We start from the raw sequence: 22,270 nt of genomic DNA on the forward strand, positions 1-22,270 counted from the left end.
CTACACCAGGTGGTGATCTGAGGTTTTGACCCCCCCACCCCAGAGCCCATTTAGTGAAAGGAGGCTGACTACCAAGGTCCAGCCATCTTCAGCATAGTCTGGAAGAAAAGCCCACCTCCTTATACTAATACTGGGCAGCATTTACCACACCTACAGCTTGACCGATTTACTGACCAAACCCTCAGACCAAAACTAACCAACTCATCCTAACACAGGGTGTCCCCTCGCCCCTTTATAAACAGCCATTCACCTATGGAACCACATCTGTCTTCTCTCTATCCAGAGGCAGTCCATTGTCCTTCCTGGGCAAATGCCCCTTCTCCTTCCTCCTCTCCCTTGTTCCTTCTCTCGTCTCTCTCACTCTCTGTCTCTGATTCCCTGCCTTGTCTGGCATCACCATGATTACCACTGTAGTCAGAACACACAGGCTGAGTAGTTGCCTTTACATGTTTAGAGTTCCTCTATGATCTACGTGTGCTCCAAAGAAATAACTGTTCTTTTACTGAGTGAAAATTCTCTAGATATGAATCCATTCAAAGTTGTCCGTTGTGGTGTTCGGATCTTCCATGACTGTGATCCTTACTAAGAGGTTGGAAGGGTTCGTCTATTTCTCCTGATATCTCAGCCAGGTCAGCTTCGGTTCTTTTGAGTCTGTGTCATTAAGTACATCCAGAGTAGATCTATTGCCATGATCTTACTGCCATGAGGTGACCTTCTAGTTCCCGGGAAGCTTTTTTGCCTTGAAGCTGTGCTGTCTGTCACGGCTTCCCTAACTCTCTCTGGAAGAGTAGTTATCCCGCAGACCTCCTCCTCTGAGACTCTAAGCCTTTTCTTTCAGGTGTGTCTCCTGTAAACCATCCCAGAATTACCATGACAATGTGGACTTTTCTTCCAGGCTGTTTGGTTCTCCCTGAGGGCTCTAAACAGTTACTTCGCCTGTTGCTCCAAGTTTCAAGATGCTTATCCCTGCCCTAACTCCAAACTCTGCAGTTGAGTGTCTCAGAATGAAGGCCACATCACTTATCAATTTCTCTGTTATACACACTCCCAAAGCCTTCGGATTTTACTTATTTACCAGTAGAGGAAGGGTTCGTGTCCTGAAGAGGTTTGAGAGCCTGGATCTCCTCTGGATTGCCTTCTCTCTCTGCCCACTGTGACTGCCATCTTGGGCTCTCTGTTCACCATCATCCCGTGCGTCTCTTGAATGGATGGTGTTCCTGGGTCTGCTTCTCTGCTAACTTTTCATAGTCTGTACCTGCGCTTTAGTGAGGCCACATCCTCTCAGGCTTTTGGATATATTAGAGGCTTTTTTGTTTGTTTTGAATCAGCATAATTGAAAATTAGCGGGGTTGGGGATTTAGCTCGGTGGTAGAGCGCTTGCCTGGGAAGCGCAAGGCCCTGGGTTCGGCCCCCAGCCCCAAAAAAAAAAAAAAAAAAAACCCCCCCCAAAAAAAAAAAAAAAGAAAATTAGCTGACCTAGCCTTTGGTAAGATAGGTTGGATGGGACAGAATTTGAAGTTAGACATTATTTACCACTGGAATTTCGAAGGCTGCTCCATTATTAACATACTTACTATTATTATTGAGACACAGAACAGCCTGGTCTGTTGTTGTTTTTAGTCTCTTGCCTCTTTTTTTTTCCTCCTTGGAAACATGTGAAATAGTCTCCTTGTTCAATGCTCTAGAACTTCCCAGGGCACCCGTTAAAGGACTGTTCTAGTCCACATTTATGTGGGTTCTCCTTTAGCTGTGGGGACCCCATCTCTCCATTTTCTCCTCTCCTACTTTTGAAATTATTTGAACACTATCTCACCTAGATTTTTCCTTTAAATCCTATCTCTTCTCCCCTTTGTCAGCCTTCTCTCTGCCACAGTCCTTTTTAGGTGGCTGTCATTAGAATTTCACTGAGAGTTCTGACTGCTGTTCATTTGTTTTAGTCTGGGTGGGGTATTAGTGGCCCAGGCTGACCTAAATGCACAGATGCTCCTCCTGTCTCCGCCCCTGAGTACCTGTGTCTGCAGGTGTGCCCACCGCGTCCCAGCAGAGCCCGCCTTTGAGGTTTGTTTTGTATTTCCTCTCCTTGGGCTATCTATTTTCACCATCTGGCTCATTCTTGTTTGTTTGGGTTTCTTTTGTTAGAGAACCCAGGCCCTGCAGGTAACCAAGTCCTAAACCGATGGATAGGTCTGCAAGCCAGGCAAGGACACACCCAGCCCCAGCCCCAGCCCCCACCACACACATGGGGGGGGGGAGGACGGGACAGGATCAATCTTACTACCATCACCTTTTCTGGGTAACACATTAACTGAGCCCTCACCTCCTATCCAGAGACTGACTTCTGCCATGTGGCATGAGCGTCAATATGCCCACTCCCTACTTCTGTCATGGACCACAGGTCATATATCGCATATTGACTAAGCCTGCTTCCTTGTGATACAAGACCACGCTTTTTCTTAGAAATCCGTAGACACCTTGCTTCTTCTCCTAAGGCTTAATACTTTCCTTTAGACCCTTTACCATACTGATGCCCTGCATTTAAAAAAGTCTCTTGCCTGAAGAATTTTGCTCAACATCCCCACTCCTTCTCCCTTACCTCCTCACTCCTGCTAATAAGTAATACCTAACAGCCTTCCTACTAGTACTCTCCTCTCAGGTGTTTAGTGAGCTTTGGCTTTCCTCACATCCATACACACACGCACACGCACACGCACAGATATTATAGCCCAGGCTACCCTCAAATTCCTTATGTAGCCAAGGTTAGCCGTGGATCCCTGATTCTCCTACCTCTACTCCCAGTTTCTTCTATGGCTGTAGAAGATGGGTGTGGGGCTCACAGACTGTGTGCAGCCCACAGGTGACAAAGCACTTGGGGTCTTCCTGCCATGCTCCAGGCACTCCTCGTGGGTCAGAATTCCCCAGAGAGAGTCCTTCCACTCTCCTGTCTGCTTGCCTCTGTTCTTTAAGCTGAGAGATGAGAGCATCCAATCCTCCTGTCAGACCTGCTGTTCCTCAGGCTGACACCTTTCTCCACAGCAGGGGACGAGCAGTCACTCAGGGCCATTAAGACACCAGATCTTAGAGATACAACTCCCTCCCTCCCCCACCTCCAGACAGAGTCCTGTCACACAGCTCTGGCTGGCTTCAATCTTGCAATGTAGACCAGGTTCACTGCAAACTTACAGTGATCCTCCTGCCTCTACCTTTCATGCTGGGATTGCTGGTGAGTCCCTCCACATCTGGTTGAGACCTAGCCAGTCTGAAACAGTTTGCCTCCGAAGCCCTCGCTGTGCTTCACTGTGCTGCTCTGCCCACCCACCCCTTACTTAGATGCGGTAAATGTCAGACTCGAATCACTGCTTTGCCTCAACTTCTGGAGTTCTCGGGCTGGGCTAAGGGTGTCCTGTGAGATCTGTCCTTTCTCCTTTTCCACGCTCTTTTTATCTTTGATGGATACCGTGGTTTCCTTTTGTTTTGATTTTTACTCCTTAGAAATCAATCTTTTTTTTTTTTTTTTTTTTTTTTTTTTTTTTTTTTTGAGACAGGGTTTTCATGTGTAGCCCCAGCTGTCCTGGAACTTGCTCTGTAGACCAGGCTAGACTCGAACTCAGAGACCCACCTGCCCTCGCCTCCCAGGTGCTGGAAATAAAGGTGTGTGCCACCACTGCCTGGCATGGTTGCCTTGAGGTATGACTGACTCTCCTGGGCCGGAAGTTTTCTGTTTTCTCCACTAAGGGTGTTTTTTTCCTTCCTCCCCAATTAACATGGCTTTATTTTTACATTTTAGATATAAGTGTATTATTTTTATGTGTCTGTGTCCGTTTATGAACTGAAGCTGGGTCCTCTGCAAAGACAGTCAGTGTCCTTCTCCCCCTCCCCTTTCCCATGTGGATCTGGCTGCTCTGGCACTCACGGACTTCCCTCTCCAGAGAATGCTGAAATTAGACACGTGCACAAACACGCCCAGATGTTCCTACAAACTCTAGTCACTCCTCCTCCCAACGCCATTTCCTTGGAGCTGTTTGGCTTGTCCCTTATTTCCTTGAGAATACTGAAGACTGCTTCTCTGCAGTTTTTCCTGGGTTTCACCGTGTGACATTACACCAATGGCTGCCACCGCTAGCCTTGTTTGCCAGCCTCCACCTGCTTGCGCTGCCTCCTGGGCTTTGCTGCCCGTTCGATTGGGCTCCATTTGATCATTCTCCTGGACCAGGGCTGACACTGAGCTCCTCCATTCCCTTTGCTTCCACCAGACACTGGGAGGCCCTGACAAACACCCCACACACACACACACACCCAGATTAAGCTTGAGACTTTAAATTACACAACAGAATGAATGCTGGCTGTGAACGGTGTGGCTGTGCTGAAGCGATATCCAGGAAACCTGTGACACCTCCCCACCCCTTCCACCACCAGGGCTCAGACAAGCACAGATCTATCTTTCCAGGTTGACGGTGAGGGTGTGTCCCTGAAGAATGATGCTTCCAGGACAGTGGGATTTCTGTTCCAGACTTGGGCTGCTTCCCTTCCTATTCCTGGGGCCTTAGACTGACCAACTTTCCATGGGGAAACAGTATTGGAACCTAGTTGCCTCTCAAAGTTCCTTCATTCACTGCAGCCACACCAAGGGACCTAGAATTCTTGCCATCTTAGCAATGTGCTAAAAAAGGATGTATTTCTTTGAAATGTTTTAATCCAGCATTTAGCAGTTTCAACTGAAACCACAGCTCAGAGCATGTGGAGTGACTCCAATGAGGAATGGACGCTCTCCTGTAGTCTCTGCCCCTCCTCTACTCCTCTGCTCTCACCAACCACAAAGCTCCCTTCGAAGTTCCCACCAGGAGGCCAGGAGGCCAGGAGGCCAGGAGGCCAGGAGGGAAAGGGCTAGTGGACACAGCCAGGGTAGTCGAGCTTCAGGGAATTCAAGGATATGTTGAGTAGTCATTACTTGAGCCTGGCATGGTGGCCCATAGTGAGGCAGGAGGCCAATCAATCCCTGTTAGTGTAAGGCCAGCCTGGTCTGTATAGGGAGTTCCGGGTCAGTCAGGGTTACATAGTAACACCCTGACTCTAAATTAATTAATTAAGTGGGAAAGTAAGTAAGTAAGTATTGCAAGCAGCTACTCCTGAAGGCTATGAGTCAGAGAGGAAGCTGCTTGTGTGGGTCCTAGGAGGAGCCCACTCTGTCATTCAAAGTCACACCTAGTGAATGAGGGAAGTCCAGGACGTCATACTTCCTGTTCCCAGATGCACAGTCACTCATGAAATCAGGGAGCTTGTTAAAGAGTAAATACTGGATCAGCAAGAGGGCTCAGTGAGTAAAGGCACCTGTGGCCAAGCCTGATGATCCAAGTCTGATCCCTGGGACCCACTTGGTGGGCGGAGAGAACTGGCTCCTGTAAACTGTCCTCTGACCTCCACATAAACACACAAAAATCAAAATAATGTTCTTTTTAAAAGGAGGTGAGGCTGGGCTGGAGAGATGGCTCAACAGTTAAGAGCACTGGCTACTCTTCCAGAGTTCAATTCCTAGCAACCACATGGTGGCTCACAACCATCTGTAATGGGATCTGATGCCCTCTTCTGGTGTGTCTGAAGGCAGTGACTCATATACATTAAAAAATAATAATAATAAATCTTAAATAAATAAAAGGAGATGGGGAAAAAGCAAACACCTTGCCGTAGTCGATGACGGGGAGCTCAATGTTGGGGAAAAGGTCCTGCACAATAGCGTTGAACAATGGAACATCCACGGACGTCAGCTTGGCAATGTTCATATCTCTCATGGAGAGCAGCAGAACCTGTGTGGGGGAAAGTGAGACCCAAGAATGACAGATATGCCAGACACTGTCCTCAGCCACATGACAGGGACAATCAGGCAACCCAGGGGACAAAGCATGAGGTGGGGCAGGGGTGGATGTGTGCACAGAATATCCCTATCTGGAAAGGAAAAGAAAGGATCTGGAGAACTTCCATGAAGACATCACCAGACCAGTGACAAAGGGGCCACAGGTCCAGGGCCACCCGTGTCTGGCCTACCTCTTCATCAGTCAGATCTGGCTGGAGGCGGCGCTTCTTGCCGGCATAGCGCAGAAGGGAAGTGAGGGCGCGCAGGCCAAAGTCGTAATGGTCCTGTCTGGAGAGCTGCTGCACAGCCAGTGAGTACAGAGTGTACACCTTCTTGGCCAGGATCTGGGAACCGTGCAGAGGAGACAACCACAGGTCCCCTTTTTATTTGGGGACACTCGCGGACACAAGAACCTAGGTCAAAGACTTGAGGCATCTAGGAAGTGCTCTGAACCATTGTAGGAGATCTTGTGGACTATGCTATCACTGGTTAGTGGCTTCATGGAAGAGAGACAGCCCACCACCTGTCTGTCTGTCTGTGCTTCTCTGGCTTCATATCCTACTGATAATACTCCCAGTAGGATGAACAGATTGTGAGGCCTCCAGGGGCTCCTCTTCCCAGGGAACAATTATGCCAAGGAAATAAAATAATTGGAAGGAAAAGATTATCAAAATACCTTGCAGTTGCCAAAGCCCTCCCCAAAGAGGATGATTTCCGCAATAAGCGTAGAATCGGGCACTACCATGGCGATTGGGCGGAACATGGACTTTAGGTTCTCTGGAAGCTCTGTGCGACCAGCATAGCCTGGAGACAAAGCCATTTGTTTAGAACCACATTTCCCTGTCCTTACTTGGGCTCTCAAGCATCCCACTCTACCCAACCTTTACCCTGCCCCTAACTTTCTCCCAGCTCCAAGATGGCATCCTTCCCCCTATCTTGTTACTTTCCGCACAGCCCTGTTTCCAACTGAAACCACAGGGCTGCTGAGTTCTGTGTGGAGCCCACAGGAGCCGGGAGATCACAGCTGTCACTATGATCCGATGCTTCCCTCAGTGTGTTCTCTCCTAGACTCTTCCCCTAAGGCTGTTCCTAGGAGGCAGCTATGAAACTGAAAACCCCATACATTAGAGAGACTTCCACTCTCCAAAAGGGACAGAAGGCCGAGCAGGGAGCTAGCTCACTGCGAAAAGGGGCTCTGCCTTAAAGCTCCACAGCAACAAGTAGGTGTTTCTGGAGCCCTTGGGGAGGACAGGAAGTGAACTTCCTCCTCTCCTGTGTCTTCTCTTCTTTGTTGCAGCCCCTAATGACTTTGTTCCTTAAGCAGCAGGACCAGGGGCAGAGCCTGCTGCTGCAAGCGATTAGATGAGGGTCTGGACCTCATCGAAGGACTTTTCCACTTGAAAAGCTACAGAAACTTTAGAAGGTATGGCCTACTCGAAAGAAGTAAATCACTAGAGTATAACCATGAATCAAAAAAAAATCTCCCTCCTCTCTCTCCCTTCATCCTTCCTTCCTCCATCTATCTCTATCCCTCCCTCCTTCTTTCCCTCCCTCCCTCTCTCCTTCCCTCCTTCCCTCCCTCCTTCCCTCCCTTTCTCTCTCCCTCTGCCTCTCTTCTCCCAGGTCACCCTGAACAGCCCCGTCCCCCTACACCTCCTTCATGACATCCTGCCCACCCTCACCAACAATGGCTATGGCCGAGACAGCAGAACCAAATCTCCCCTTTCCTCCTTTAAGCTGAATGTCCTTGGGGGTTTTGTCACATTAATAGAAAGCAGATGAACACAGTCATCTTTAGTCAAATACAAAGGGAAAAGGACACAGGACTTACCCCAGACACCCAGTTTTCCTGCCCCCTTGCCCTGTCACCTGGCTCCTCCCACCTACCAGGATTCATGGTGATGAAGATCCCACAAGACCACACCAGATTTATTTCAAAGCCCTCAAAATAGAAACGAGTGAGGTTGGCGGTCAAGGCAGACAGGATGGACAGGATCTGCTGGGCCACCACGGACAACACCTCAATGTTGATGCGGTTAAACTCATCAAAGCAGCCCCAGGCTCCAGTCTGTGGAGCAGCAGAAAGAGGCAGTCACTACAGTGAGAGGCGTCCCATGCCACTAGACCGTAACCTAACGCACCCTCCTGAAGATGCTTTAGTAGCAAAGGTGGCATCCGAAATAGGGGGTCCATGGGGGACCAGAGCAACAGTGTAAGAGCTTCTGCCCAGAGCTTTCCATCAGACAAGACAGCCGATGGTGCTGGCTAGAACACCTCGAGGTTGGAACTTGTGTGCACTGAGTAGCTCCTGAGTGCTGGGCAGTTTCTGTACGTGCTCTGTTCAATCCTTACATGGTCAGCGTTTGCAAACATGCAATGCGATACTCGGGGAGTTGAAGGGGTTTCGCTTCTTCATTCTGACTGTAAGAATTGCTGTCTTGCAAGCCACACAGGCGTGAACCAGATTTGGGTTTCGGTTGATTTTTGGGTACTAAAAGATGTGTAAAGACTTTAGGGCACTGACCTGCGCCAGTCCAGAGTACATTCTTCCCATGGACTTGTAGTCCAAGCCCTCAGAGCAGTTGACCACGATGACATATGTACCCAGCGCCTTGCCCAGGTCCTTGACAGTTTCTGTCTTTCCAGTACCTGCTGGGCCTTTGGGGGAGCCCCCACGATGAAGGTGCAGTGCTGTGGTTAATGTCATGTAACATCTGAGGATTTAAGACATGACTCAGTCAGAGTACTGTGAGACCTATCATCTCTGCAGCTCCTACCCGGGACCCCTGCTCTCCCCCAGAGCTGACCTGTCGGTCAGGGGAGTGATGACCAGCCGACCAGAGTTCCCCAAGTACTCATAGCCATACTGGAATTGTGTGTTGGTCTGGCGGATTATACAGTCATCCACATCCTGGGGAAGCAGAATAAGACAGAGGAAGGCTTAGGGTAATGTGGAAATGGCTACCAGTAGGACTCAGAGAAGTCAGATGGCTGCAGATAGATTAAGGGTTCCGGTTTAGGGATGGTTTGGGCCACCAGAGAAAGTGGGCTCTATACTGCACGTCTTCCCCGACCCCAATCCATGGAAAGAGTGGCTTAGGTCTGAGCCACCAGCAAGTGGCACTTATAAAGAGTATTGCCTGGAGCAACCATTGGCCACTCCTGAATCGGGATTGAGACAGAGCTAAACCACCGAGAAAGAAGCTATGAAAGTCCAAGGGATTGGGTTAGAAGATAGCACGTGTCCATGCATGAAAAGCACTGTGGGTCAGTTTGGGCCTAAGAGAGTCGCAAGTTGATGCATCGCACACCTTCTCCCAGTAGAAGCGCAGCTGGCTGAGCCAGTCAAAAGCGTTGACATCCATAAGGCCACCCTTATAGAGCTTTTCCAGCACATCACGGGCATGAATTTCTATTGTCACCAGAGCCACGATTTTAAGTCTCATGATCTTGGTCAAGTTCCCCCTGATGGCCTCTGAATACTTATTTAGTATTGACACCTGTGGGACAGGGGAATAGGCAAGAACAGAAGCATCAGTGGAGCCAAGGCTGGATGGTACCACATCCCAGCCTGTGGCACCTCCAGCTGCACACAGCTCCCTATATCCCTAGACCCACACCTACACAGGAGGAGCTCCGCAGGGCACACTCCTGCCCTTCTGCCCCAGAGCACCCTTGTTCTGGCCTGCTCGTGCCAGCTTGTCTCCAGTTCTGATTCTAGTCGCCCCCTCTATGCCCATCCCACCCCAGGCCTGAAGAGCTCCCCACCTGCTTCTTCTTCATGACCTTGAGGATTTTCTTGTCTGACCGCTCTTTGGCTGTCATCAGGCACTTGGTGACATCAGCTGTCCACTGGATCTGACTCGCCGTGATCACCATCTGAGGTGGGTACAGAGGCTGATCACAGGCTCTACCTTTAGCCATTTATCTATGCAGCCCAGCTCTTGAGTTCCAGCCTCTTCCAGAACCCAGTACAGCCGTGCCTCGTCTGGCCTGAAGGATGGACGGCGCATGCACCTTGGGTCCAGCACTTCTGAGAGCCAGACCCAGGAGGAGAGCAGGGAACCACTGTCTGGGAGCCTCCAGAGTCTGTCTTTCCACATGCTGCTCTGTTAGCTCCTCTGTCCCCTGTCTGTGTGGCCCCAGCTCACCTGGCCAGCCCAGTCTTTCACCCACTTGTCCCTCTTGTTAAGGAACTTCTTGAGGGCCATGCGGCAGTTTCGAAGCAAATCCCGAAGCGTCATCCTCATGGCCCGCTCCACATCACCAAGCCACGACTAGGGAAAACGAAATAATGCTGGCTCTGAGGGTCAGAGGCTGGGGTTTCCCCAAGAGAAGGCACAGGGGAAATGAGACTGCAGAGGGCTAAGGACCCCGGAGGGAAAGTGTGGCTGGACAAGAGCTGGCATGGGTCTCCAAAGGCTGTGGAGGCAGGAGGCAGAGGGTCGGAGCATCGGGTGGAACCATGAGTGGCTGAGGAGACAGTAACTGCAAAGCTCATCTTTTCGTGAAAATGTTCTCCTCACGGGGCCAAACTCCTTTCTTCTTTGTTTTGTCAAAACAGGGTTTCTCTGTGTAGCCCTGGCTGTCCTGGAACTGGCTCTGTAGACCAGGCTGGACTAAGACAGTTTGATTCTGAGACCTTGGCCACCACTCACCTCCACAGCTCCTTCTAGAAGTACTGGGTGGAGGAAATCAATGTATTCACCGTCACCTGAGAACATTCCTACTGCTTCCCATTTGCTGCTGGAGCCCCCGACCTGCAGAAGAGACAAGTTAGCCATGCCTTAGTCTCACTCTCTGGAACCTTCTATAAATATTTAACAACCCCCACTCTTTCTAAAATTTATTTATTTTATGTATATGAGTACACTGCTGCTGTCTTCAGACACACCAGAAGAGGGCGTCAGATCCCATTACAGATGGTTGTGAGCCACTATATGGTTGCTGGGAATTGAACTCAGGACCTCTGCAAGAGTAGTCAGTGCTCTTAACCACTGACCCTATATTCAAGCCCTTTAAAGGTAATTTCTTCTATGTGAGGTTCTACAGTCATTAACAAGTGCCACTCTCCTACTGGCAGAGTATGGTCCCCTCCAAGGCCTCGAATACCATGAGGTAGCCATTCCTTCCCACCTGCCTTCCCATCACTGCCACCTCCGCTGACCTTTTGGATTTTCAGAAGTTTGATGTTGTCAAAGCACTTTTTGAGGTGTGGCTGCACAGCCTCTGGGTTACGGGACTGGCCCAGAATCTCCAGCAGGTCATCATTGGACAAGAAGTAGAAGCGGGGAAACATATGGCGCTTGGTCTCTAAGTACATGTCCAGAGACTTCTGGATGTCCTCCAGGATTGTGTTCATTTCTATCAGTGTCTCCAGGAGGCCTGAGAAGAAGGGCAATGAATACCTCTTCGCTGCTGCCCTGGGTGGGCCTGGATGCCCTGCTCCACATCCTTCCCTAGCTCTAAGGCTGAGGTGCAGAATACTGCCATAGAGCTTCTGAAGACAGAGAAATAGCCCCAGCTCTTCTGCATAATTACCCCTCTCTCTTTGGTGAGTCATTACACACGATTACATGTGGAGCTCTCGTACATTATTAATCATGCATCATACTGGTTGGCTCCACCTCTCGTCAGTCTTTGGAACAATTGACCCCATTATACCTAAGAACTTGGAGCTTCACTGTTCAACCCAAGAGTTTCTGAACTTGAAAATGACTCCGCAGCTTACACAATCCAACAGGCCAAACCATTACAGGCATATTGCAGGCACACAATGACAGCAATTGTGACCCAGCACAGAGAGTACTTGACCAGGAGGCAGAAGGCCACTGTTCTAATAGCCTTTAGCCCACTAACACTTTAATTAACGGCATTGAATTTTGACCTCCATGCCTGTGAAATGGCAGTAGGATCCAACACAAAGCCAAGGCTGACCAACAGACTCCTAAACTCTGCAGCCTACTGCTGTTACCCTTGGTCAACCCAAAGTTGGATGGTTAGCCCCAGCCCTGTAAGTCTCTATTGCTAAGGGCATCATGTACGTCGGAAACAGGGCCCAGAGGCCCCTGAACTGGAAATGATATGACTAATCCCTGAGTACCAGCTTTCAGGCATCAGGAGGCATCGTGTAGGCTTCCCCAGGAGGCAGGGGTAACCAAGAGTCCTACCCAGCTACGACGTCGATGAGCCACAGCAATGACCAGCATGGCACAATGACCCCAAGGGTACAGCAATGGCATGTATGCCTTGGAGGGAGCCAGCAGCTCTCTAATTGGACTGAAGAACCACTCAACAAGAGGGAAGCCATGTCTGATACTGGAAACCTAGACAACTACTACTCATTGCCAATGAGGTTGTGGTTATTGGAGGATAATCTACAACCACGAGCTTACTATATATATCTCTGCAATTGCTTTACTGTAGAAATAATTGGTAATAATATTTATGACTAATATTAGCAAATGTCACTAAGCAGTGGTGCCATTACGACTCACGGTCACAAGGGTATTAAGTATGCTAGTGATGACATAGTCCTCTTTGGTGATGAAGCCTATGCCACCATGATCCTCAAATGCATACGACCAGCGAAGGCGCAAAAGTGACTGCCTGCGGAGCTCTTACCTGGGTAGTGGGTGCTCCGCAGAGCATTATTGTCTTTGCTCATGCGGTCCATGATGCCTTTCCAGTTGTTGTTGACCTGGTCAAATAGGGCTGACTCATTGGGCAGCTGCTTGCGGATGTCCTCTCCAAGGAAGATATTCTGAGAGGCCATCGAGTTGGCATGAGAGGCTGTTTCTCATACACCCTCTACCCTCTGCTCCCTGCTCCCACACCAGAGATGGAAACTGAGTAGAAGAGTCAGGCTGTTAGAAACCAATGACTTGGGGTGGAGCGATCACTCAGTGGTTAAGAGCACTGACTGCTCTTCCAGAGGTCCTGAGTTCAAATCCCAGAAACCATCTGTGATGGGATCTGATGCCCTCTTCTGGTGTGTCTAAAGACGATGACATAAGAAGGGGCTGAAATGGGTAGAGAGAGCCCGGGCATACAGATTCTAACCTCTAGATACATCCATTGCCTCTGCACGGTGAGGACCATCTCAATAACTTCCAGAATGAGAGAGAGGCAGCGCTCCCAGTGGTCCACATCCTTCTCAAAGGCCTTCACGAATCGGGATGCCTTCATAGTTGACAGAGCCACCTGATTATCTTCCAGTGCCTGGAATACTTCTTCTGTTCCCCTGGGACATGGAGGCTCAAAGTCATTGTCCACAACCATTTTCAATATTTTGGCCTCAGTCTGCAGCTCAGACCCCACGTGCCAAGCTCATGGAACCCTGTCTACCTGAGCCGGTGATGACCCTTGTCCTTGTAGGGTACAATGTCTAGCTGAGTCGAATCCCAGGTTTTGGCAATGTTTTGTAATCCCTGTGAAGAGAAATTGGGACACAATAACCAGGTATCTAGTCCACAAAGATAAGGGACGAGTGGGAGGGGCCCTCAAATGTGGCCCAGCTGGAAGTTTGTGCACTGGGAGGCTGGGGAGGTGAGGACGTCATCCTACCACTTCTATGGCCAGCTCCTTGGTTGCAGAGGCTGAGATCTCCGCGATTTTCTCCACGTGCTGATCCATCCCTAGTTTCACAATCTGCTCCAAGGTGAAGCTTTCTGACTCCTGATCAAACTCCCGCTGGATTTCCTCTTTGACCTGGTCCCAGTGCCTGCAGCCAGAACAGGAGGACTCACCTACTGGCCAGCTCCAGGGCCTCCCAGCAGTGTCATTATCAACCCCTGGGGTTGTCAATGTGACTCAGTCTCCTGCTTAGCATGTGTGAAGCATTCCACACCCAGCACTGCTGAAGACGGGAGGGGGGTTGGGGACACAGGACGGAACAACGTCGACACACGACACGTTACTCCTCTTGCTCCTTCGCATTGGAAATTTATAATTCTGGTTATTTGCTAGTTCATGATTCAATAGATCCTGCTAATTGGGCTCTAAAGTGCAGTCCTAGGCACCACGGGGAATACAGAAATTGATGTGTCAGTCTCCCGAAGGTGATTCTCTGGAGAGGGAGTTAAGGCAGGTGTGCATACAAACCATACATCAGAGCAGGTCTGTGAGGATCACGAGCTGGGCTAAGTGCTTCACGTGCAACTCTGTAATCCTCGCAAGCACTCCATACTGCAAAGTGCTATTATCCCATTTGTAGATGAGCAAACTTAGGCTTAGAGAGCTTAAATAACTTATAAACTGAGGGGTTAGGTGAGACTCATACCCATAACACTGGAGGTAGAACATTGCCAAAAAACAGTACACTGGAGGCGAGCAAAAGCAAAATGGTTTTCCCCCAAACTCAGTCGGATTTAAACACGACTTACAAAATAGTTTATGCTGTTCCCAACTTCTCACCATAATTCCTCCTCTACCACCTAATGAATTCCAGGTCCACTAAAGGAATTAAACGGGGAGACCGTGATATCAGAAGAAGAGTGGATGAATGTGCTGCTGACTTTGAAACAGGGAAAATGTCTTAAACTGGCTCAAAGGCAAAACCATTTTAGCAGAAACAAAATAAATATATATTTGGCATATATATATATATATATATATATATATATATATATATATATATATATATATGGTTTAGCTATAATATATAACCTAAAACAGGAGGAGACATCAGAGAAGAGGCAGGGTACCCAGGACATGGAAGACAGCGGTAGATTGCACACATGGGCCCCTCTCTGTGAGTTCAAGGCCAGCTTAGACTACAGAGCCAGCTCTATATCAGCCAGGGTTATGTAGTAAGATCCTGTCTCAAAAAAAAAACAAAGGAAGGGGCTGGAGAGATGGCTCAGCAGTTAAGAGAACAGACTGCTCTTCCAGAGCTCCTGAGTTCAAGTCCCAGCAACCACATGGTGGCTCACAACCATCTGTAATGGGATCTGATGCCCTCCTCTGGTGTGTCTGAAGAATAAACAAAATGAATAAATCTTAAAAAAGAAGAGGAGGAGAAGAAATGTTATCATAAAAGCAGGGGGGGTTGGGGATTTAGCTCAGTGGTAGAGTGCTTGCATGCAAGGCCCTGAGTTCGGTCCCCAGCTCCGGAAAAAAAAAAAAAAAAAAAAAGCAGGGAGGAATATGGTAGTTCCAGGGGCAGCGGTGGACAGAGTTGGGAGAGATGGTCAAAGACTGTGGAGTTCCCCCTAGACAGCAGGAGCAAGTCAAGAGCTCCACTCCACTACTGAAAGGTTACTAGAGCTAGCAACAGCAAATTGTGTATGTGACAATGACTAAGGAGGACCTTTGACATTACTTTTTTCTTTTTTTTTTTTTCCTTTTTTTTTTTTGGAGCTGGGGACCGAACCCAGGGCCTTGCGCTTCCTAGGCAAGCGCTCTACCACTGAGCCAAATCCCCAACCCCGACATTACTTTTTTCTTTTTCATTAATTTTATTTATTTTATTTTATATGTGGGTGTTTTATCTGAATATATGTCTATGCACCATGTGTGTGTTTGCTGGCCGAGGGGGTCAGAAGAGAGTACTGGATCCTCTGGAACTGTAATTACAGATAGTTCTGAGCTACCACGTAGATGCTGGGAATTGAACCCGGGTCCTCAAAAAGTGCTCTTAACTGCTGAGTCATCTCTCTAGCCCCTGACCTAAGTTCACGTATCTATAACTGTTTCTAAATAAAACAGGAACGCCTGGGAGCTCGGCTGTAACACCACACCCAAACTAGGGAAAATCTGAAGTGTTGTGAAGACAGCTCCCTGGGTAAAAGCATTTCTGTGCAAGCATGAGAGCCTGAGCTCAGATCCCAGCACCCATATTAAAGGCTGGACATGACCAAGTGTGCCTGTAACTCCAGGGCTGGGACATCTGGGGATAGGAAGTCTTCACACACATACACACAGAGACACACTTGCACCCCGCACACACACGTGAACATGTAGCCTGCGAAAAATAAATCTCAAATATTCTCACCACAAAGGTAAAAGGAGCAAGTGTGTGAGGTGATACGTGTGCTAATGATCACTTCAGGTAGCTCTCCCACAGTGCATGCATCCTTCAAAAGCAGCACGCTAGGGTTGGGGATTTAGTTCAGTGGTAGAGCGCTTGCCTAGGAAGCGCAAGGCCCTGGGGTTCGGTCCCCAGCTCTGAAAAAAAGAAACAAACAAACAAAAAACAAAAAACAAAAAAACCAAAAGCAGCACACTGCGCATTGCCTTTCTGTCAACTAAAAACCACATCTGGAGCCAGCGAGATAGGTCAGTAGGGAAAGGCACTTGTTACCCGGGCCTGACAGTCTGAGCTTCACACACACACACACACACACACACACACACACACACACACACACACACACACACACACACACACAGAGTAATAAATGAACGTAATTTAAAAGTTTTAAATGATTTGAGCAGGTGCTATAGCTTAGCAGTATAGTGGTGGCATTCATAAGCCCTAAGTTCAATCCTTGGACGTGAAATAAACTAGGGCCAAGGAGATGGCACACTGGATAAAGGTGCTTTCTGTGCAAGACTGAGGATCAGGGTTGGGATCTGCAGAACCCCAAAACAAACTGGACATGCATGGCAGCTGCCTTTAATGCCAGCCTTTAGGAAGCAGGGGCAGAAGATCCTTAGGGTAGGCTGGCTGACTAGACTAGCTGGAATTGGGAAGCCCTGGGTTCAGATCCTGCCTCAGTAAATAAGGTGGCAAGTGAGCAAAAAGGACGTCCAATGTTACCTTCAACACAGTGTATGCATACCCAGGTAAGCAAGCACAGACATGCCGCCCACATGCAAAAAGGGGGAAATTAAAAGAAATTTACTGGACTGGAGAAATAGCTCAGTGGTTAAGAGCACTGATTGGGCTGGAGAGATGATGGCTCAGCGGTTAAGAGCACCGACTGCTCTTCCAGAGGTCCTGAGTTCAACTCCCACCAACCACATGGTGGCTCACAACCATTTATAATGAGATCTGCTGCCCTCTTCTGGAGTGTCTGAAGACAGCAACAGTGTGCTCACATATAAATTATTTCTAAAAAAAAAAAAAAAAAAAAAAAAGGAAAAGAAAAGAAATTTACTTGGAGCATAGACTAGAGGGGGGTGGAGCAGGGCGGGGCCCGCCTCACCGTTCTCTGAGGGCTGGGTTCCGCAGATCAGAGATGAGCGGCATGGTCCTCTTGAACTGCTCTATTTTGGCGCGCGTCGTTTCAATGACTTCCCAATTTCGGTCCTGAGTGAAAATGGGAGACATCAGAAGACCCATGCTGCCTGAGTACACCCACTCCCTGAGCTGGGGCGGGGCCATGTTGTCCCCTCTCCTGTCCCACCCACCTTATACTCTTTGGCTAGTCTCGTGAGGCGGCGAAACAGCCCGTGGGCCATGGACTCCATGGCTTCCGTCTGCAGGGTCAGGAAGCAACCCGTCTTCCACTGGTTCCAGCTCTCTTCCCAGTCCCGAGTGATCTCCCATACTTGCTGGAGGGCATCGAGCTCCTGTGGGTGGGAGCCAGGAGATGGACAGCCTTAGGTATGGCAGCCCCTGCCCTCCTCCTCACAGCTCAGCTCGTTCCCTTGCCCATCTGGTGATGGGTTCACAATTCCCCTTCTGCTCTCTTGCCTCAAGGGCCCATCAAATGCTAAGCATCAAACGCTAAGCATGTGAGAAGTTCCTCAACATCGAGTCTAGGGAAATGCAAATTAAACCTCAATGTGATACCACATCACACCCACTATGGCTAGAACAAAAAAAAAAAAACTGTAAGAGAAAATATGCGTTGGCAAAGATACCAAGGAAAAAATAGGAATCCTCATGTATTTGCTAGTGGGAATGTAAAATGGTATGGTTGTGGGAAATCGCTTGGCTGTGCCTCAAGAACTCAGAAAGTTGCCATATGATTTGGCAATTATATTGCTAGGCTCACACCCATGACCATCAGGGACTATCAGGTGTCCAAACAAGTACACACATTCACTACTCCCTACAGTGCAAGGGCAAAAACACCCATATCCCACCCCCTGGTGTGTGCACAAACAATAGAATCAATGGAATATTAGTGAGCCGTGAAAAGGAACGGAGTGCTGAAACATGCTACAGCATGCATGAGTTGTGAAAACACTGTGAGCTGGGCGGTGGTGGCTCATGCCTTTAATCCCAGCACTCCAGCATTCAAGAGGCAGGAGGGTCTCTGTGAGTTTGAGGCTAGCCTGGTGTACAGAATGAGTTCCAGGACAGCCAGGGCTACGCAAAGAGAAACCCTGTCTCAAACAAAACAAAACAAAACAAAACAAAACAAAACACCCACTATGGGAGAGACAAAAAGCCACATATTACTTGGTGCTCTTGTAGGAAATACCCAGGGTGGGGAACCTACGCACGTGGACACTAGGTTAACAGTTGTCAGGGGAACAGGGATGGAGGGCGTCTGCCTATAGAAATGTGATCCTCTTATAGTAATGAAAATGTTTTGTTTGGGGTTTTTTTTTCTTTTTTAAGATTTATCTATTTATATGAGTATACCATCGCTGTCCTCAGACACACCAGAAGAGAGCATCAGACCCCGTTACAGATGGTTGTGAGCCATCATGTGGTTGCTGGGAATTGAACTCAGGACCTCTAGAAGAGCAGTCAGTGCTCTTAACCGCTGAGCCATCTCTCCACCCACTCCCCCATCTACTTTCTGATTTTGATTTTGCTGGGAGTTACAGTTAAGAGATTGCCATGAATCTCAGAAGATTTGGAATTCTAAAAGTGTTGAGACTATTACAGACTATGTGAAATTATGAAGTTGGACTGAATGCATTTTTGTATTATGATATATCTACAAGCCTATGGGGGCCAGCGAGAAGAATGTGATGGTTAAAACAGCAGGCTCATATGCTCAGTCATCAGGGAGTGACACTACTTGAGAAGGATTAGGAGGTGTGGCCTTGTTGGAGGAAGTGTGTCACTGGGGGTTGGGCTTTGAGGTTTTAAAAACCTCATGGACTCAGTGGCTCTCTATCTTCCTGATGTTTGTGGATCTGAATGTAGAAATCTCAGCTACTTCTCCAGGACCATGTTTGTCTGCATGCTGCCATGCTCCCCACAATCTCTGAGACTGTAAGCCAGCCCTCAATTAAATGCTTTGTCTTGTAAGAGTTGTCCTGGTCCTGGTTTTGCTTCATGGCAGCAGAATGCTAAGACAGCAGTCAGTGCTCTTAACCACTGAGCCATCTCTCCAGACCCTAGAATATCTTTAAATTTTATTTGTATGTGTGTGTGTGTGTGTGTGTGTGTGTGTGTGTGTGTGTGTGTGTGACATGGGAAGGCAGGTGCCGCTGTGCGCACATGGAGGTCAGAGCATAGCTTTATGAAACCTGTTTTTGTCCCTCTACCTTTACAGCTAGGCTTGGGCAGCAAGAGCTGTACAACTGAGCCATCTCAGCTCCCCTGGGGTAAGGTTTTGAAATGAGAGACAGTGGTGAGGACTGTGCAGCACTGTGAATAACCTCAATGCAACTACATTGTGGGAAATGCTTGGGCTAGTGTGTATGAATTTTACCTCAGTTAAAAAAACAAAACAAACAAAAAAACTCCACGGGGCAGTGGTGGCCCACGCCTTTAATTCTAGCACTAGGGAAGTAGAGGCAGGTGGATCTCTGGGAGTTCAAAGCCAGCCTGGGCCACAAATCAAGTTCCAGGACAGCTTGGACTATACAGAGAAACCCTGTCTCAAAAACCAAACCAAACCAAAAACTTACAGAGCTGCTAATGACTTACTCTGCCGGGTCCTAACCATTCCCCGACCCTGGGGAAAGTGTCCTAGCCCTGCCATTTATTCCCCGGTTTCCACAGGGCCCAGCGTAGTGCAGCACCTTCTCCAGGTTCTGGAGGTCCTTGGAGATCGGCTGCTCAATCTTGAAGATGCCCAGGTTGGAGCGGAGGTTGTTCTCCTCTTCCCGCATGGCCATCAGCATGGCGCGCACCTGCGCGATCTGCTCCAGTGCAGCCGTGTGGCCCACGTTGCTGGTAAAAGGCCCTGCAGGAAGTCAAGGTGTGTCAAGGTGTGGCTCAGATCTCACTCAGGTCCATGGCCTCTTGAAAGGCCAGCCTGTGGCTCTCTTAACTTAGTGGGCAAATCCCACTGCTGCCCTCAGATGAGAGAGGATAGGGAAGGAAAAGTGTGTGGAGAGAATAACCTGTTATCTTAAGGAAAGTCACCAAATCGGAGGGCAAAGTCTGACTGGGGTGCACAAGGAGTCAGGGTAAGAACACTTCCTGCCCAGTCCTCCCAACCAGAATCCCACGGCTCAGGGTGAGTTCATCCCAGTCTGCACAGCAGCTTCTTCCCTTCCCCCGCTGCCCACCCAGGTCCCTCCCGCGCCAGGCCACGCTCCCATCTGTTTTCCTGCCTTCCCAGGACAATTTGAATGCTGAGCTCCCAAAACCCAGGCTAAAGGAGAGAGAGTGGTGGAGCAAGGAGAACCTTTGAGCTCGAAGTCTTCTAGAAGGTTGTGGGCCTTCTTCTTGAAGTCATCAGCAGCATGGATGAGGCCTGTCTTGAACTTCTCCTTGTGCTTCTTCAGCATCTGCTCACTATCCAGCAGTATTTGTTGGAAGGCGAGCCACTCCCCATTGAGACTCTCAAGCATCTCCAGGACCTGGCCAGGACAGAAGGCAGGAGGACCCACGTATAGGAGGCCTCTCCCCACCAAGACTAGGCACCTAGGGTGACACATATGCTGGACAACACTCTCCAGATGAGCCCCGCCCCCACCCCACCCCCGCTCTCGGTCACTGAGCAGTACTCTTCATCAACAGTCTGCATGGGCGATGGATCCCCTCCAAACTAAACAAGCTCATAAACCGAGGGGCAGAAGCATCATTTGAGTTAGACTTGGTCCTCTGGAGCTCTGAATCTCTCTCACTTCTCTGGGACAAGGTTCCCCACAGTCTGTTACCACTGCCATATGCTGGAGACCGGGATGGACCAAACATTTTGGGTACTTACCGTGTCAGGAACCGGCACCTCGTATTTTTCCAAAATGGTAAACTGCTCGTGAATGGGGGGGATCTGAGTTTCCAGGTTGGGTAAGTCATGCTGCAGGGTGTCCATGAGCTGCAAACTGACCCCTAGCTCCTCCAGCGTCTGGGGAGGGCGGCTGATTCTAAAAGTCAGGAAAGAAAGTGTTAGATGGAAAGCACATCACCAGACACATGTGCACACTCACACACACACGCACACACACATACACACGCGCGCGCACACTCACACATACCCAGCGCGTGTTCCAGCCAAGCCTTACTTTTCAGCATTGTCCTTGAGGTAGGTGTGCAGGTCCATGAGGCGCCCGGCGGCCATCTCTTTGAGCAGGGTCGTGAACTTATTCTGCCACTCATTACAGTGCTGCACCAGTGAGAACTTGAGGTGCGAGCAGTCCAGCATCACAAACTGAATGTTGAGGACTGTCTCCTCCTTCTGCACGTTGTTTGCCACCTCCGTGTAGCTGTAAGAGCCCCAGATGTTAGGTGGGCTTTATTCCCCTACCGGTGACCCCAACACCAGGGCCCCACTCCTTTCCTTCCACCCAAACCTACGGTCCTAGCTGGTTCTATTGCTGGGTATCACCGGGCCAAAGCAACACCTGGCAGACTGCTGCAGCCATGTCCACCTCCCAAGCACTGGGCAAGACAGAACAGCAGTCTCCAACTCCCCACCCCGCCACCCACCACCCACCACCACCCACCACCACCCACCACCCACTGCCCTGTGGCCCCACAGCCTTGGAGTCAGCCACCTAGGTCCAGGCTGGGCTCACAGCACAGCTTCCAGCTAGCTCAATTGTCTTGGGTGCTTTATTTAGGAGATAAAAGCTTTTGCATTTTACCAGGCTGGATTCAAACTCACAACAGAACTGGTCCTCCCACCTCAGCTCCCTGAGTAGTTGAAACTACAGATGGGCTTATTTTTTTCCAGTTTTGGTTTTGTTTTTTTCCTGGGACTCTTGGACTATCTTCATCCATAACGCAGTGATGGCCGCAGGATGTGTCTGGGACATGCTGCTGCACGCAAGTCCCTCTGTCTGCCTCTGTTCCTGGTCTGTTCACTTTGTGGGGAACACACTTGGGGGCTCCCATCTGCACCTCAGCTTCTGCTGTCTCCTCCTGTGCCCCCTGCCCCATCTCTGCCTGGTGAAGAATTGCCCCTTCTAGAATTGCATGGCCCCTGCAGGAGCCTTCTCCATGAAGCCTTTTCCTATTGCCTCTGCCTCTCCTCCTGCTTTACCGAGGATTTCAAAGTCCCCCAGAGATCTGTGTGGTGACTCCCAACCTGCAGCTCAGTGCTCAGAGCTCACAGAGTGTTCTCAGATGCATCTAACACACTGGGAAAGAGGACGTCTTCCCACACTGGGGTTATGCCC

General features: G+C 49.3%; 1 protein-coding gene across 1 annotated transcript in view; it reads right to left on the reverse strand.

Annotated features, from left to right (window-relative positions):
* Dnah2 (dynein axonemal heavy chain 2) overlaps positions 1-22,270 on the reverse strand; it is a 124,624-nt gene that overhangs the window by 48,275 nt on the left and 54,079 nt on the right. The window contains exons 21-41 of the mRNA XM_032914170.1: positions 21,155-21,355; positions 20,860-21,016; positions 20,335-20,509; positions 19,724-19,887; positions 17,201-17,362; positions 16,996-17,099; positions 13,412-13,568; positions 13,193-13,275; positions 12,908-13,088; positions 12,470-12,608; positions 11,013-11,230; positions 10,504-10,605; positions 9,997-10,122; positions 9,614-9,724; positions 9,157-9,345; positions 8,653-8,756; positions 8,370-8,559; positions 7,733-7,913; positions 6,522-6,649; positions 6,037-6,189; positions 5,673-5,798 (exon numbers count right to left, since the gene is read on the reverse strand). Of these exons, the coding sequence (XP_032770061.1) occupies positions 5,673-5,798; positions 6,037-6,189; positions 6,522-6,649; positions 7,733-7,913; positions 8,370-8,559; positions 8,653-8,756; positions 9,157-9,345; positions 9,614-9,724; positions 9,997-10,122; positions 10,504-10,605; positions 11,013-11,230; positions 12,470-12,608; positions 12,908-13,088; positions 13,193-13,275; positions 13,412-13,568; positions 16,996-17,099; positions 17,201-17,362; positions 19,724-19,887; positions 20,335-20,509; positions 20,860-21,016; positions 21,155-21,355 (3,151 nt within the window). The remainder of the gene's footprint in view (positions 1-5,672; positions 5,799-6,036; positions 6,190-6,521; positions 6,650-7,732; positions 7,914-8,369; positions 8,560-8,652; positions 8,757-9,156; positions 9,346-9,613; positions 9,725-9,996; positions 10,123-10,503; positions 10,606-11,012; positions 11,231-12,469; positions 12,609-12,907; positions 13,089-13,192; positions 13,276-13,411; positions 13,569-16,995; positions 17,100-17,200; positions 17,363-19,723; positions 19,888-20,334; positions 20,510-20,859; positions 21,017-21,154; positions 21,356-22,270) is intronic.

The sequence above is a fragment of the Rattus rattus genome, chromosome 9 (assembly GCF_011064425.1).
Source record: "Rattus rattus isolate New Zealand chromosome 9, Rrattus_CSIRO_v1, whole genome shotgun sequence".
Lineage (NCBI taxonomy): Eukaryota > Metazoa > Chordata > Mammalia > Rodentia > Muridae > Rattus > Rattus rattus.